Source organism: Microtus pennsylvanicus, chromosome 4 (assembly GCF_037038515.1).
Source record: "Microtus pennsylvanicus isolate mMicPen1 chromosome 4, mMicPen1.hap1, whole genome shotgun sequence".
Taxonomy (NCBI): Eukaryota; Metazoa; Chordata; class Mammalia; order Rodentia; family Cricetidae; genus Microtus; species Microtus pennsylvanicus.
In genome coordinates, this window is record NC_134582.1 from 60,440,315 (window position 1) to 60,458,556 (window position 18,242).

General features: G+C 37.5%; 1 protein-coding gene across 4 annotated transcripts in view; it reads left to right on the forward strand.

The window, feature by feature from the left end:
* The window catches only part of Trappc8 (trafficking protein particle complex subunit 8), an 81,519-nt gene that overhangs the window by 15,026 nt on the left and 48,251 nt on the right, over positions 1 to 18,242 (forward strand). For 2 of the 4 annotated variants that reach the window (XM_075969242.1, XM_075969243.1), the window contains exons 2-7: positions 1,151 to 1,345; positions 7,408 to 7,491; positions 11,993 to 12,082; positions 12,517 to 12,691; positions 14,522 to 14,675; positions 16,593 to 16,686. In XM_075969242.1, coding sequence (XP_075825357.1) covers positions 1,151 to 1,345; positions 7,408 to 7,491; positions 11,993 to 12,082; positions 12,517 to 12,691; positions 14,522 to 14,675; positions 16,593 to 16,686 — 792 coding nt within the window. The remainder of the gene's footprint in view (positions 1 to 1,150; positions 1,346 to 7,407; positions 7,492 to 11,992; positions 12,083 to 12,516; positions 12,692 to 14,521; positions 14,676 to 16,592; positions 16,687 to 18,242) is intronic. The other 2 variants (XM_075969244.1, XM_075969245.1) reach the window with 1 other exon arrangement.

Sequence of the window (18,242 nt, forward strand, 5' to 3'; positions counted from 1 at the left end):
GAGTGTGAGTATGAGCATGCCATGGTGTATGCCAGGACAACTTCAGTACTTGGGTCTCTCTTCCCGTCTGGGACTTTGGAGATTCAGTTCAGGTCATCAGATCTTTACTAACTGAGTTGCCTACTATCCCACATAGGTTTATTCGGAATACACATGCTAATATTCATTACACATGTTATTTTAATATTTTATTACTGTTATCTATTTTTGTTGAGGCAATGCCGCTGCCCCATTTTGTAATCTATACTGGCTTTAAGCTTATAGCAAGGCATTCCTTTGGCCTGAGTTGCATGAGTAATTGAATTACAGTTATGAGCCATAATCCCTGAAAAATACTTTAATATCTTATAGTTCTTTTTTTTTTTCTACTTCTGAAATGTGTACCTCACTGTGTGACCTTGGCTTGCTTGGAACATGGTTTGAAGGCCAAGCTGCCTTGGAACTCAAAATAATCCTTGTGCTTATATCCCCCAAATTACTGGGGTTGTGGATATATTTTCTGCATATGGATGAGCTTTATGTTTTTAATTTAAAATTTTAGAAGTGTCGGAGGAAGCCCAGGAAATTTAGGAAATGTAGTTTGTAACTGATTAAATTATAAATAAGCCAAGACATACAAATGCTTGTTGGGAGCCAAGCATGATGGCACATACCTGTAATCCCAGCATGCTGAGACAGGGGGAATCACTGTATGTTCAAGGCCACCCATGCATCATACAAAGCTCCTGCCTCCAAAAGCCAGAAAGTGACTGGGCACTTTATGGGTGGTGGTTTTGGACAACTCTAAATGTAGGGGAAACAGGACCTATAAGGAAATTGTGAACTGTAGCATTGTGTGAGAGGAAAGAATATTTTTCCCCCTTTGAGACAGAGTCTCATTTAGCCCAGGCTGGCCTTGAACTACTTTACAGGTGATGGAATTATGTGCCACTATGACTGGCTAAGAGGAAGAGAGTTTATGATTAATAGGTTAGGTATTTCTTTTGGTTTGTAAGGAAAAATGTAAACCAGTTGTATTCTGGGAGAATATTCTTTTAATTCTTAGCTTCTGATTTGAGATTCTTTCATGTTTGAAAACCATTAACCCAATTTTGATTTATTATACATTATACCAAGTTAATTTAAATTTTTTTTCTTTTTTTTTTAAAAGTTCACATGAGAGATCCTAATAATCAACTGCATATAATTAAAAATTTGAAGATAGCAGTAAGCAACATAGTCACACAGCCACCTCAGCCGGGAGCCATTGGGAAACTTTTGAATGATGTCGTTTCTGGAAGTCAACCTGCAGAAGGATCAGTCGCTAATGTGATTACAGCAGGGGATTATGATCTTAACATCAGTGGTATGTAACAAGTGTTGTTATTATTTTTTTTAACTAAAATTTTTTGTTAGAAAAGTAATTCTCAAGTGTTGGACACCTTTCATTCAGTTCTTTAGGGCTACAGGGTGCTAGAGCTGGGCCTACAGAATGCTGAAAGACAAGCCCAGGAACTTACTTGATTCTAACACCCGTAGTAAATAACGTAGGGTAATCAGTGTTTCATGCTGAAACTAATACTAGATGACAGGGTTTTTATTTATGATTTGATAGTTATTAAATGAAAGGCATGTTATTAATCTTGCTTGATGTTAAGTGGAAATGTTTATAAAATAGATGTCTTATAAGTGCTTATACTGGTTTAGGTAGTAAATGTTTTCGTGATAAGACTGATAAGGAAAATAATACATTAATATGCACAGTGACTGAAACTTTGATGTGATTCTTTTTCAGTATCTGAAAGTCTTTACTTATTAAAAATACATCAGGTGAACTCTTAAAAGGAAAACATTAAAAGTATGTTCATCTAATTACAATCTCTCATCTGCTTAAAAACAGCAGCTTCTTTGTTTTGGGTTTGTTTAATTTACTCTGTCACTTGTATGCTTCCTGTTTGTATAGCTAAAGATCTTCCTGTGCCAGTGAGATGGCTCAGCTGGTGTAGTGTTTGCCATGCAAGCCTGGTGACTGGAGTTTGAGGCCTAGAACTCATGGGAATGTGGACTCAACTTGACAGGATTGTTCTCTGACATAGGTGCCGTGGCACTTTCGCACACCATACATTAATGGCAATAGTACAGTAGTGGAAGTAAACCAGATCTTGTTGCCATATACAGAGAACTTAATGACAGGTTCTAAGTTCACCATTATTAATTATTAATAATTATATAATCTATTAATCTATTAATAATAACTTATTAATCTATAAGTATGTATGCTTAGAAGTATGTGTAGAATTACTGTCTTTTAGTCTGCCATATCTTTCTTTACCATTAATTTTAATTTCAGCAACATAGATCACTCTGATAATTTCATTTTATCTTTTTTATTTTATAGTATTAGGATTTGACCGAGGCCTTAAACATGTTAGTCAATCACTAGTAAGCTATACCAGCCAAAAGATTTTGAATTTTTAGATACAGTATTAATCAGTTTCTGGAATAATATATTTTAATGTGAGGAAAAATTTTGCATATTTTCCTGAGAAATGGTAGAATTTAAGGTTTTCCTGTCATCACTGTTGAAGTATGAAAGGCAATAAGTCAGATACTAGTATCTTACTCTTTATAGGACAAGCCCTGAGTTAATGGAGTCGGCTGCTGAGTATGAAACTCTCTGAAAACGTAAAATTGACTAGACTTCTTCCTGGTTCTTGTTCTTCCATCCTTCGATGGTCTCCTCCACCCCCCTCCTGTTTGTCCTTTGTTGTTGTTGGTTTCTCACTGTGTAGCCCTAGATGGCCTGGAACAGAGATTCACTTGCTTTAGCCTTCAGAATGCTGGGATTAAAGGCATGTGCCACCATGCATGATACTGTTTGGACTCCTTAATGGTAGGGTTTGTTGTTGTTTTTTTTAATTTTTAATTATTAATCAGTAATTATACTCCATTCTGATTTATAATGTGTTATAGAAATAATAATTGTAGTAACATGGCCTATCTGCCATGCTAAAGTGCTAAGAGGATATAGAGAGGAATTGCCTATCATGTATGAAAAATAGTTTTGTGGGGTTGTTTTTGTTTTGTTTTCCTTTTTTTGTTTTAAGACAGGGTCTTGCTAAGTGTGTTAGTTGCTTCTCTATTGCTGTGACAAACAGCATGACCAAGGCAACTTATAAAAGAAGAAAGCATTTATTTGGGGGCTTGCTTATAGTTTTAGGGTTGAGTTCCTGACCATCTTGTTGGGGAGCATGCAGGCATGACACTGGAGCAGAGAGCTGTATCTTGATGCAACAGCCGAAAGGTAGAGAGATAACTAACTGAACTGATGTGGGCTTTTGAATCCTCAAATTCCCCTCCCCAAACTTCCTTCCCAAACAATTCTACTAGCTAGGGACTCAGCATTCAAACATGTGAACCTGTGGGGACCATTCTCATTCAAACCACCACATTAGTTTTCCTAGGCTGATAGGCCAACAGGTTGACTGGCAATTCACTATATAGCTCAAGCCGGCCTCCAGCTGTTGTCCTTCCTTCCTCCTCTGTCTCTCCCTGGTTTTCTGGGATTATAGGCATTGCTTTAATTAGGGTTTCTATTGCTGTGAAGAGACACCATGACCATGGAAATTTTAGAAAGGAAAACATTTAATTGGGGCTGGCTTATAGTTGAGAGGTTTAGACCATTTTCATGGTGGGAAACATTGTGGGATGCAGGCAGACACGGTGCGGGAGAGGTTCTACATCTGCATTAGTAGGCAGCAGGAAGAGACTGAGACATTAGGCCTGGCTTGAGCTTCTGAAACCTCAAAGCTGCTCCCAGTGATACATTTCCTCCAACAACGCCACACCTACTCCAAAAAGGCCACCTCTCAATAGTGCCAGTCCCTTCGAGCCTATGGGGCCATTTTCCTTAAAACTACCACATGCATGTACTACTATGTCCAGCAAAGCATCTATTTTTGTACTGAAAGTATTTTTCTGACCTCCAAGGTCCCTCTTCCTTTTTTTTTTTTTTAAAAAAAAAGTAACAGTGATATTTGCACATAGATAGATTGCTTAGAAAACATGGAAAGGATAGCAATTCTGTTCTTTGTCCTGCCAGCTTCTTTATTGTTTTTTATGGTGTGTATTTTCTCAGAATGTTTTAGACTTATGTGTGTGTGTTGCTCGCATGTTTATGTGTATCATGTGCATGTTTGGTGCCTGAGGAGGTAAAAGAAGGGCATCCATCTTCTGGAACTGGGGTTACTGACAGTTGTGAAATATCATGTGGGTGCTGGAAACTAAACCCAAGTCCTCTGCAAGAACAAGTGCTCTTAATTGCTGAGTCATCTATCCAGCTCTACTAAATTTCTTTTATTACATTTATATGTATCTGTATAGAACACATGTGTGGAGGTCAGAGAGGATAACTTGTGGAAGATGCTTCTCTCTTACTACCATGTGGGTCCTAGAAATAGAACTCAGATTGTCAGGTGTGACAGCTATCACACTAGTCTGATGTTATATTTTCTAAGTCATTTTTTTCTTGTCTGTTTTTGTCCGTTCTTCCTTTCTTTCACGAATGACAGTGTCTCACTCTGTAGTCCTGCTTGGCCTGGAACTTGCTTATGTAGACCAGGCTGACTTTGAACTGACAGAGATCCACCTATCAGTTTGATTCTGAGTGCTGGAATTAAAGGTGTGAGATATCGCACCTAGCATCTTTATATTGGCATCCATGTCTTAATCAGTTTTAAATAGAACATTCATTGGCCAAGGATAACAAAACAGAAGTTGAAAAATGTGCATCTACTCCATCCTGAACTCCTTACTCCAGGGCACTTTCCACAGTTGTCATCCTAGAGATTTCCTTCTTTTTCTCTCTTTATTTTGCGTTATTAATATCATCCTTATTTTTGAATGTATGTGTATATGACGTGTGTACCATGGTGCATGTGTGATCAGAGGACATTGTGAGGTTCTTTGTAGGTTCTGTGGATCATACTCATTTTCAGGCTTACGTCAGGTAGCAAGGGCATTTATCTACTGAAGCAGCTAGTCAGTGTTTCTTTTTCTTTTTTTAAAAAGATTTATTTATTTATTACATATACAATGTTCTGCTTGCAAGTATACTTGCAGGCCAGAAGAGGGCACCAGATCTCATTACAGATGGTTGTGAGCCACCATGTGGTTGCTGGGAATTGAACTCAAGACTTCTGGAAGAGCAGCCAGTGCTCTTAACCTCTGAGCCATCTCTCCAGCCCCAGTTTTTCTTTCTTTATAGTCTTTCATTCAAATCTCTCCCCTCCCTCCCTCCCTTTCTCCCCACCCCTCTCTTTTTGTATGTGTGTGCGCACACGCACAAGTAGACAGATTCTTACTCTGTTATATAGTTTGCACTAGCACTCACTGGCCCTGGCTCATTTCCCACTCAGGGCTAGATTCTCTTGTTTCAGCTCCTGAGTGTTAGGATTATAGCAAGTAATTGGTCATGATTCATCGTTACCTGTTTTGATGTATTTCTTTGATTTGCAGAGGAGCCTTCCCTAGTAGCTTTCTGAGAAGGGTGTATAGAAGATAATACTTTTAAAATATATTTTTTAAGTACTTAATTCTTAGAATGCTTTTATTTTTTGTATGGGTGTTTTGTGTGTATGTATGTCTGTGCACTACATGTGTACAGTGCCTGTGGAGGCAGAAGAGGTCATTGAATCCTCTGGGGCTAGAGTTACAGATAGTTGTGAGCTACCATGCGGATGCTGAGAACAGAAAAACCTGGGTCCTCTGGAAAAGAAGCTAATTCTCTTAACCATGGCGTTATCTTTCCAGCCCCTTAAGATAAAATTTTTGAGAAGTTAATAAAAATGTATTTTATGGTTGACTTATAGTAGTTTACCTGTACCAGTTAGAAGTGTTTTCCTTCAGATTTGATACTTCTAGCTTTTTAGTGTTGTTCTTAAGAACCATGCTTATTCTCAGTTTTGATTAGAAGAGGCTCTTTGCTGTGCTCTTTGTGATGTACATTGGGCCATTTAGGGGAGTGAGGAACTATAACCATCTGGTCATGCACGGTCTTTAGTCCTGAGAATATTCTTTAATTATTTATTTCTCCATTTGTTTTTTCCCTGGAGCCATTCTTAGTTGGCTGTAGAATTTGAATTGATATTCAGTATTCTGATCATTCTTAAGAATATTGTAGATTTTATTTTTACTTTATATTGGCTCTTTTATTGACATTTTAATGTTTGCTATCTTTTTTTAAAAAGGCATTTCTTTGAGACCAGGTGTGGTGGCCCATGCTCTTAATCGCAGCAGATGATTAAGGATCTCTGAGTTTGAGTTTGAAGGACACCCTGGTTTACACAGTGAGTTCCAGAACAGCCAGGGCTACATAGTGAGACCCAGTCTCCATCTCCACCTCTCTCTCTCTCTCTCTCTCTCTCTCTCTCTCTCTCTCTCTCTCTCTCTCTCATTTTAACTCAGGATATTGATAGATTAATTTTAATTAATTATTAATGGCTTTTTAGTATACAATTTTCTTTTATTCTGCACCTTTTCTCTCATTCATATTCTTTTTCTGTTTGGTCCTTTTCATGTTGAAAAGTTCCTCACATCTGTTCAAAGCTTGCTTCCTCTTTCACATTGAGGTGTTAAGATGTTTACTGGATACAGTGAAAACTCATTAGTCAGTTCTTCAATTTGTGGTGAGACTTTGTAGACTTAGAATTATTGGTTGTCAGTTTTTATTATTTGTAAATGTTTTCTTTGGGGACATTTAGTTTCTTTAGAGATGAAATTTTTAAATTGCTACTTGTTTACTGTAGAGCAGATTTAATTTTAAGTATGTTGTTAAAGTGGCTTTCTCTAGATTATTTATAGGAATAGTGTAGTTATTTGACTGTGAAACTTATCTAATTACATTAGTTGTGTTCTCAGAGACCTTTCTGCATTTCTCTTTAGAGGGTATGTGTCCTTTGCTTATAAAAGCAGGCAGAGATACTACTGTAGCTGAACTGTTCAGACAAATTTTAGAAAAACCCAACTATTAGTATATATAAACCAAAAGAAAATGATTTCTTCCGCTTCTTCCCTATTACTTCAAAATTTACTCCTTGCAGTTTATTTATCTGGCTGCTGGGACTGAACCACAGGCCTTGCTAAGTATAAGCACTCTACCACTGAGCCTCATTTTATCTCAGAAACCTTGGAATGAGATACAGTGAAGTATGGAATTAATTAGAATGAGATTTCATCATGACAGATTGATGCCCTGGGGATTATTTTAAAAGTAAATTTATCCATTCCAATCATTGTTAGTTATATGCCCAGAACTTAGGTTTTCTGTTAGAGTGAGTTGGCATACTTTTCACTCATTCTGTTTAAGCTATAACTGTTATGTGTTTTCCTCATAAGCCTGGCTTAACAGTGCCATATTTTCTTCATCAGATCGGTCAATTAAAGCTAGTGTTCCTTGGTACAGTAATTGGAAAGACACTTTCATGGAATTGAAAGAATCCTCGTTATATACAGGTATTTCTTGTGATGGGTCTCTTTTTCCAGATTGTTCTCGTGGTACTCCTTATCTGACCTATTTTCCACCACTTTTTCGTATTTGTGCCAGTTAATGCATCTCTAATTTTCCTGTGATGTGAAGGTGGTCTTAGGATTCTCTTAAACTTTTACTTGTTCATCATCTATTATCTATTTCTTAAATCCATACATTGCTCTGGAATAGTCTAGTTTGAACTGCATGTTATTTCGATAAAAATGAAAAACATACTGGCAAAGTGCATTGTATAGAGAGATGCTAGTTTCAACCCTCCTTTGAAGCTAAGGATGGCTGTGAGCTCCTCATCTCTTGCATCCACCCAAGTGTTTGCTTGGCTTTATGAAGGAAACATTCACAGGGTATCATGACTGCTGTTTCACTTGTCAATAAAAACAAGGAATAGGGGCAAAATAGTTTTCATCCCAAGCTATGTAGAAACATTTTTAAGGTGAAAGAATTGTCATTAAGTGTTAGTCTTGTGTTAAACACGAAAATTAAAAAGTACCATTTCTCTCCATTTCCTACAAAAAGCATAATTTGAAAAATATAGCAAAAATAGTTTATTGGAAGTTAACAAAGTTAAAGACAGACAAAGGAATCACATTTCACAGCCCCTCAGAAAAACATGTAGCTGAGAGGAGAATTTACTTGTTCACCTGAATGTGACCTGTCTGAAGGATGGAAACCCATTTATGTTTTGCTTCATGCATCTGTGCTTAAGGTCTAATGTCTATTTCCAGTGTGTGTAAGTATATATCTTGCCCTTTTCTTTTTATTTAATTTAATTAAAAATTATGTATAATTTTAACATAGTAATAACTATGTTTATTAAGTTCTGAGGTCAAATTATGAAACACAATTGGGAGTGTAGCTCACTGATAGAGTGCTTATCTATCATGTGTGACAGTCTAAGTTGAATTCTTACCGCATACACCTGCAGGTCCAGCACTCGGGAGGTTGAAACAAAGACCAGAAGTGTCAATTAGTTTCATTTCTGTTGCTCTGGTTAAGAGAAAGGATTTATTCTGAGGGAAGAAATGGCCTCAAAGCCAGCCAGTCACATTATTTTGGCAGTACCGAAGTAGAATGAGAATAAGAAATAGGGCCAGCCTAGAACACCTGAAAGCCCACCTCTAGTGAACTATTTCCTCCAGAAAGGTTACACCATCTAAAGGTTCTATAACTTTCCCAAACAGTGCCTCCAGCTGGGACCAAATATTCAAATACATGAGCCTATGAAGGCATTTTATATTCAAATCACAAGGACTTTAAGGTCACCCTTAGCTGCACAGAGAGTTCAAGCTAGCCTGGGCTATATGAGACCCCTGTCTCAGACACAGAATCAAAACTTGTAGTTGAGAAGTTGAGTTAGCCTCCCTGCATATCTCTCTCTCTCTCTCTCTCTCTCTCTCTCTCTCTCCCTCCCTCCCTCCCTCTCTCCCTCCCTCCCTCCTCCCTTCCCCCTCCTTTATCCCTTTCTCCCATTCTCTTTTCTTCATTCCTAGAGATAATTAGTTGTATTAGGCTTTTTTTCTTGTGATTGTGCTTGGTATTCAGCCGAGGACCTCATGCATGCTAACAAGTGTCCTATCACAGAGCTATATCTACAGCCCACATGTGTTAGGTTTATCTTTTTGTTATTTGTCTTTGAAAAAATAAACATGTGTGTAACTTTTCATGTATTTTTCCCTTTCCCAAAAATCATAAAAATGCAGACTTTTGATTGCTACTTTGTTTTGTCTGTTTGTTTGTTTGTTTATTTTGAGACACAATCTTGTGCTATAGTCTTGGTTGGCATTGAACTCATAGCTCTTGCTACCTCAGACTTACAAGTATGAGCCTCTCTGTTTAGCTTTGGCTGTTAGAGATTTTACTTCACAGCCATATGGAGTTTCCTCTTTTAGTTACATATATACCATTTAATGGATGAATCACATATAGCTTATGTAGCATATCATTTAATGAATGGATCATAGTTTAGTCCTGATGATATAAGGGTCTTCTAGCCTTTTTTTCTTAATTTTTTTCCCCTTTGTTATAGAGTCATAGCCCAGGATGGCCTCAAACTCCTGATCTTCCTGCTTTTACCTTGTAGCTGCCAGGAGTGCAGGTATTTGACATCACATTCAGGTTAATACAGATAATATAGTATGGCCTGGCTCATAGAAGATCTACTACCAAACAGAAACTTGCTCATGAATACAGTTTTTTCTTTTGTTGCTGTTTATTTTGTTAATTTTTTAACATTAGTAAGGCAATAAAAGTAAAATAATCAAAATTGGTGTATATATATATTCATTTTTGTGAAATGAGCCATTTTCAGTGAGATATTTTACGTAATTGTTGTAGTAGGAGCGGCGACGCTGTGTCCCCGGCACCCGGCCGCCCGCGTGGCTAGCTTATGCCCCGAAATAATTACACGGAAACTGTATTCATTTAAACACTGCCTGGCCCATTAGTTCCAGCCTCTTATTGGCTAGCTCTTACATATTGACCTAACCCATTTCTAATAATATGTGTAGCCCACGAGGTGGCTTACCAGGGAAGATCTTAACCTGCGTCTGTCTGGAGTGGGAGAACCATGGTGACTCCTCAATCTGCTTCTTTCTCCCAGCATTCTGTTCTGTTTACTACGCCTACCTAATTTTATGTCCTATTAAAGTGCCAAGGCAGTCTCTTTATTTAACCAATGAAATTAACACAAAACAGAAGACTCTCCCCCATCACTTAATGACAATTTTTTGTATCTCTTTTCTTGCTATTGATAATAAATCAACAAATTTTTTAGCTGGAGATTATTTTTTAAATGATTTGGAGGGAAGAATATGTTCTAGTTGGTGAGAAAATTAGTTTCCTATTGTGACAAATACATATAGTTGTGTCATTCATTCTCCATTTCCATGAAGATTATAATATTGTTGGTTGTCCTCCTAACCATATTGCAAATGTGAACTGTTTTTTTTTCTTTTCTTTTTTTAAATTCTACGACAGAGTTTCTCTTTGTAGCTCTGGCTGTTCAGAAACTCTCTTGTGTTGACCAGGCTGGTCTCAAACTCAGAAATCTGCCTGCTTCTGCCTCTACCTCTGCCTCTGCTTCCTGAGTACTGGGATTAAAGGTGTGCACTACCACTGCCTGCTATACAGGAGGATTTCTTGTAGGACATTTGTTGTATTTTTTGTTTTGTTTTGTTTGTTTTTGAGACAGGTCTCCCTTTGTAAGTCTTGGTTGTCCTGGATTCTGGTAATCAAAGGCCAGGTAGGGTGACATAGTTAGAACATATCTCAAAACAAAACCAAACCAACCAACCAAACAAACAAATAACAAAAAGCTTATTTGGCGCCAGATGAGATATGGTATTTGATCAGCACATTTTTTTTTCCTTTTCTAGTCATTTATGCCTGGTCCTCCAGCTTCTACCTTGCAGGTGCTAGGATTACAGGCATATGCCATTATGCCTGTCTAACCAGCTCTATCTAGCATTCTTCTCTCTCTCTCTCTTTCATGCAACTGTCAGACTGGTGTCAGATTTGTAATTCTCCTGCCTCAGTCTCTTGAGTGCTGTGATTAGAGGCTTAAACTACATTGACCAATTAAGCTTAGTATGTTCAAATTTTTTTAAAAGATGTAATGTGAATTGCTAAAGAGTTGACTTGATCATAAAATAATTATCCTTTGAAATTCTCTTTAGAAAGGCTTTGTTGGGTCAGTGAGATGACTCAGTGAGTAAAGGTGCTTGTTGCTGGAAGTGTGACAACCTGAGTTCAGTCCCAGAACTTATGGTGTAAACAGAACCAAACTGAAAGTTGTCCTCTGACCTCCACATACATACAAACACATGCACACAGTAATAAAATATGTAAAATTTTAAAAGGCTTTGTTATAGTCATACTCAAGTCGTCAAGCTATAGAATTTGACAGTTTGAGCCAGGTGATTCTCTTGTGTCGGGAGCTGTTTTGCTCTGTGCACTGTAAGATGTCTTTGGTTTTCTGACCTCTTTCCGTAAGCACCACTAGTCATGTCTCCTTCTCTGTTGTGACAACCACAACTACCTTCCCATACTGTCCAGTTTCTCCTGAGGGGTAAGATCATCTTGGTGGAGAGCAAATGATGTACAACAGGATCGCTTAGAGTAGGGTCTGCTTATGACTGTGAGCTAACTGTTTGGGACCTAGAACTTAGTTCTAGTCACTGTGAGCTGGGAGTGACACCTTCATTCTGTTGACCTGAGTACCATATATAAATGGATTTGCATGAATAGCTTAAAATATACATGCTGCATATGTTATTTATTTCTTTTTATGTGAATGACTTGATGTATTTTTATAAAATGCTGCATCCACAAATAAATTGTGGTGTTTGCTTTTATATCATATATCTTAGAGAACAGGTAAAAGTACTTGTTTATTACTAGAAATTATTTTCTTTATTTTATAAACTGATTCTACTGAATTCTAACCATTTTGCATCTTGTTAATTTTAGCTACTACCCCATGGTTTGAGTCTTACAGAGAGACATTTCTGCAGTCCATGCCAGCATCAGATCATGAGTTTCTGAACCACTATTTAGCATGTATCCTTTAAGTCATCTGTAAGCCAGGAATTTGTTAATTGTAAAAACAAAGACAAAATACTTGATAAGTTATAGAGTATGGAGAAATTATTTTTTATTGGTAATGATACCACATTCAAAATTATTTTCTGATCTGGGTAGTTGAGATACATGTATGAATGTAGCGTGCATGGTGCATTGGTGTATGCTTATCTGAGTGTGCAAGTGTGTATGCTTGTATACATGGAAGCCAGAGGAAGAGTCTCCCTTAGATGCTCAGGCTGGCCTTGGACTCACAGTTCTAACTTGGAACTCTAGCCTCAACCCTCCTGAGTAGCTGCTATTACAGTCTGTGATATGAGGCCTGGCCAGATAATTTCTCCTAAAATTTATATTAATAAGGCAGTGTTTATCAGTGAGCGATGTGATAATTTCCCTGACAGTATGATTACAAGGTATGTTGGTGGCGTCATCTGGTGAAGCTGAACCTATGGAGCAGTTTTCAAAGTTGTCACAAGAACAGCATCGAATTCAGCACAACAGTGATTATTCCTACCCTAAGTGGTTTATCCCAAATACACTTAAATATTATGTGCTTTTGCATGATGTAACTTCAGGAGATGAACAGAGGTAAGCATTGCTTTTTAAATTTTAATTATTTTATCTTTTAAGTTGAATCACTTTTTTTGGTTTGTGTGCTGTGTACATGTCTGCATACGCACATGTGTTACGGCATCCATGTGGAGGTCAGATGTCATCTTTTAGGGGTTGGTTTTCTTCTTCCACCACAGGGACCTGGGCATTGAATTTAGGTTGTAGGTGGCAAGTGCTTTTTTTTTTTTAAAGATTAATTTGTCATGTATAGTCTTCTGCCTGCATGTGTGCTTACATGCTAGAAGAGGGTACCAGATCTCATAATAGATGGTTGTGCAGCACCAGTTGATTGCTGGGAATTGAACTCAGGACTCGGGAAGAACAACTAATACTCTTAACCTCTGAGGCATCTCTCCAGCCCTAGCAAGTTGCTGAATTATCTTGCTGGTCTTTAATGAAGTCTTGGAATATAAGCATAAAAATAATTTTATGTTTATGACTTTGGAGTTTACTTTGCCTTTTGTTTCGAGGTATGGATCAAATTAATCTTGTATGCTATGTTTGGTATCTCATTGCCATTTGGGACCTATAATTTACAACCTTGTTTTGAACATAAGTGATCACTGATTATAATTGGATAGGTGAGATTGAGCGTAAAGTCTAGTTCACCATTTTCTTCTTAAGTTGTCACATTCCATTTTCTCTACCAACAGCTCACATGTTTAGTAATTTTCTTTGTTTTCCTTCCTCCTTTCCTTTTTCTTTTCTTTTCTTAAAGTATATTTCATGTAGCTTAAGCTGGCCTCAAACTTGGTATGTAGCTAAAGATGACATACATGTTTTTCAAAATTTAAATTTTTATTTATTTTCTTATTTTTTAGTCTGAGAAGTAGCTCAAAGGCTCGGCTTCTTTAAGTTCTGTAAGCACGAAGGGTGGTCTGTAGAGTGAGGGCTTCATCTGCTTTGCTATAGTTCTTTCCTTTTCTTCCCTGTCCTATAAACATTTCTTTGCTCTTAAAATTTTCATTTATTAATAGATGTTTTTAAAAGATACTCTCAAATTATACTTTCTGAGGATGAGTTTCCATAGTTGACAGAAAGTTGTTAACTGTATGTTTGAAGTGGCTCGGGAAATGGGCAGTCTCTGCTGTAACTAATGTGGAAGGCTCCGAGATGGGCTGTGCTGTAAAGAAGCTAGTTTTGCTTTTTGTAGTTTCCCCAAATGAGTTTGGTCCTTAGAATTGCCCATACAACAGATACTACTGTTTTCATTAGAATCATGAGTTTTTGTTTAAATTTTTATAACCGCTAATTTTCTGTTTTGCCTTTTTGGGGGGCATTCTTGGATTATTTGAAATGTTTGTTGTTGGCTGGAGTGATACTCATGGTTGAGAGCACTTGCCACTCTTGCAGATGACTCAGGTCCAGGTCCCTGCACCCGCATGGCAGCTTGAGACTGCCTGTAGTTTGGCCTCAGGGGATCTGATACCCTCTTCTAGCCTACTTGAGCTCTTGCATGCAGGGCTCATCAAATCCATGCAGACTTAAATACATTTTTTAAAAATCTAAATAAAATAAGCTCTGTTGTCAGTATTACCAGATGTCCCAGTAGATAAAGGTGCTTCATTCTAAGACTGATGACCTGAGTTCAATCCATAGAACCCATGTAGTAGAGAGAGCCAGCCTCTGCGAGTTGTCCTCTGATGTCCACATATGCGATGCTGTATGTGTCATTTCCCTCCCTACAGAAATAAGCATAAAATAATATAAAGAGAAATAAATAAAAAATTGAGATCTATTGTCTAAGGTCTACTAAATTCTGTCTGAAGTCTAAGGTTATTACCAAGTTTTTTCTCCTTTCTTTAGAGCTGAGTCAATTTATGAAGAAATGAAACAGAAATATGGAACTCAGGGTTGCTATTTACTTAAAATTAATTCTCGAGCACCGAATCGAGCATCAGATGAACAGATACCAGATCCTTGGAGTCAGTATCTCCAGAAAAGTAGTATTCAACACCAGGTACATTTGAAAAACTGATCGAAACCACAAAAGTTGTATTTTTGTAGATTTTTCTTTTATTTTTGGGAGGTGGGTGGAAACAGAGTCTTAATATGTATAACTGACTGGCCTGGAACCTGTTGTATAGATCGGGCTGGCCTTAAAATTCCCAGAGACCCACCTTAATCTCGGCCCATAGAGTGCTAAGATTAAAGGTATGAATCACTAGGATTGGCTTGCTTGCTTGCTTTCTCTCTCTTTCTTTTTTTGACGTATTGTACAGACAGGCTGTGAACTTGTTATGTAGCCCAGCTGTCTGTCTTGATTTTAATCATCCTGCCTCAGTAAGTGCGCTTAAGTAGTGAGCCATTTCTCAAGCCCATTTTACTCATTTTGATATATGGAGTAATACTGACACTCTTTCAGATTATGTTGTGGGGAAATCTTTAGATATAAAAGAACCCACACCACCTGACTGAATGTAAAACAGTTTTATTTTTTGTTTTTTTATGCTCTTTTTTTCTGTTTCAGGACCGTGCTCAAAATAAAGGTAGTACTGAAAAGTTCAGTTCATAGTGGGCTGTCTAAGGTTCTGTAAGGAAATGCCAGTCTGATTCTTTTTTTTTTTTAAGATTTTATTTATTTTTATGTACATAGTGTTTGCTTGCATGTTTGCCCACAGGGCAGAAGAGGGCAGCAGATCTCAGTACAGATGGTTGTGAGCCACCATGTGGTTGCTGGGAATTGAACTCAGGACCTCTGGATGAGCAGCCAGTGCTCTTAACCTCTGAGCCATCTCTCCAGCCCAGTCTGATTCTTTAGTTTGAGAACTTTTAGTGGAAGACAGAGGTGTTGGGAGAGAATATAATTCAGAATCTTAGGAAGCCAGAGTTTGAGAATCATTAAAGGTTACCACTTTTGTTTTCACTTTTTGAAAGCATGTCTCCTTAAGTAAGGAGCAACTTGAGGACCAACTGTAGTTGCTCTTTATATTGCTGTCCACATAGCCTGTTTAGGGGAGCCCTGTCAGTGATGAATTTAGACAATTCTTAATACTCGAAGTATAGCTATGCTCTGTTATATTATTCCAGGCTAGAATACCAACTTTCTGGAGGGAAGGTTCACAGAGAGTTTCCTACCTGGCTTTATCTATTGCTATCAAGTTCTGGCACTCAGAATAATAGTAGCCTATTTTCATTGGTCTTATGAAGTAGACTAGGGTTCGAGGATGGCCTGAGTATTCAGTGCCTTTCTAGAATGGAATACTGTGTTGGGTATTTTTCACAGCCCTTCAGAATATTCTGAATCCACTCTAGCATTTTTTTTCTATGACCTGGCAGATTTTGAAGTTGTCCTTTTTTTTCTTGCCTTATTTTTTAGGATTCATGTACATATTTATATGTCTATATAAATATCTGTGTGCATGAATATTGAGATACATTTCGCTGTTATTTTTTAGGATTCATGAACATATTTATGTGCCTATATAAATATCTGTGTGCATGAATATTGAGATACATTTGAGATACAGATTGCCGGGTGGTGGTGGTACACGCCTTTAATCCCAGCATTCGGGACGCAGAGGCAGGCGGATCTCTGTGAGTTCGAGACCAGCCTGGTCTACAAGAGCTAGTTCCAGGACAGGCTCCAAAACCACAGAGAAACCCTGTCTCCAAAAAAAACAAAAAAACAAAAAAAAAGAGAGATACAGATCATTTGAATGCAGAAGAATTAGCATAGTTAATTGAATATGATAAGGAATTAAGCTGCAACATTATGGATCATTATGACAATATGATATGCTGAAATTAGAAGGCCAGAAGAGTATTCCTTCAGCAAGTACATGAAGCCATATTCAGCATAAGAGTCATAGGCAATAGTGTAATATTTAAACATGATTAATTATATTGCTAATGCTTTTGTATTTTATTTTTCTAGGAATCATATGAAGATGGCCCTTGTACTATGACCTCCAATAAGAATTCTGATAGTAACTTGCTCTCATTGGATGGACTAGAGAACGAAATCAAAGGTCTTGTTATATTTTCTCTAAGCTCCCTTTTGACTGAAACTATTTTTCATTATTAAAGCATTCTAACCTTCACAGATAAAGGATGGGCACTTTCAGCACCAACCCCTTTCAGTACTGGTGATTGGGTTTAAGACTTTGCAGATGCTAGTTAAATACTTTATCTCTGACATATCCTCAAACCCCTTTTCTTTGAAACAAATTTAAAAGATTTATTTTAAATTATGTGTATGTGTGTTTATGTGTGGGGATGTATCTGAATGCTGGTGCTAAAGGAGGTCTGAGATCCACTCAGAGTTGAGTTACATACAGGTGGTTGTGAGTTGCCTGATGTGGGTGCTGGGAAGTTAACTCAGGTCCTCTGCAAGAGAAGTAAATACTGCTAACTACTGAACCATCTCTAAGCTACCCCTCCTTTTTCAAATTTTATGACAAGGTTTTGACTAAGTTATTGACTATTCTTTAAATTGGGATTTTCTTGTCCCGTCTTCCAAAGTAGTGAGAAATTAAGGTATCTTTCTGTATAAGCTGTCCTTGAACTTAGAATTTTCTCTATCTTCTAGGTACTAGGAGATAGACATGTGCCAGTACACCTGGCTCAGAAGTTAATGTTTCTTCTTATTTTATGCAGTCCTTTGGATTCTGTTTTTTATACTTTACATTTGAATTTGTGTTATAAGAATAGTGGCTCATGAGGGCTAGAGAGATGATGGTTCGGTGGTTATTGATCTTTCAGAGGACCCTGAATTAGATCTCAGTACCCAAGCCAGACCATTCACAGCTGCCTGTACCTCCAGCTCTCGGGGAACCTAACGCCCTCTGCTGGCCTCCATGAGCTTCATGTACACACAAATAAAAATTTAAAAAATGATCATGGCTGGTCAATCAGAATATTAATATCACATTAAAAAGGGAATAATGCTATTAGCTTTCTCTTTTAAAAAGCCAGGGAAATGTAATATATAGCATAATTTCACAAATTCATATGATTTTTAGAACTATATTCCTGTATTTTAAATTGTGGTTTTGGTAATAATGGTTCTAAATTTTTTGTTTGTTTTATTGGTCTTACCGTTGGTCCAGGCTGGCCTGAAATTCACTGCCTGCCTCTGAACTTGAGATCCATTTCTCTCAAATTTCCAATTGCTGGGCTTATAGACATGTGCACCATGTGCAGCTGCTGTAATACAACGCAGCTCTTGAAAGCAGGACCCTCCCTGCTTTGGGAGCTATTGCTCTGTTTCTCAATAAAACCTTGCTTGCTCTCCAAAAATAAGGTAATTCACTGTAGTATTTTAAAACCGAGTTGCCTAGGTTCTTAAACTTAATATGCAGGCAACAGTTATTAACTCAAGTGCCTTAATTAAAATTTTTTTATTGCACACATTTACATATGTGGGCATGCATGTATGTTTCTGCATGTGGGCGCAACGTCCTGTGTGTGGAGTTCAGTACCTGTAGGAAGTCAGTTTGTCCTTTTCATGTGTGGGTTCTAGGAATCAAACCGTTGTCAAGCAGCCTTCTCTGAACTACTCTCCAGTTCAAGTGTTTAATATAAA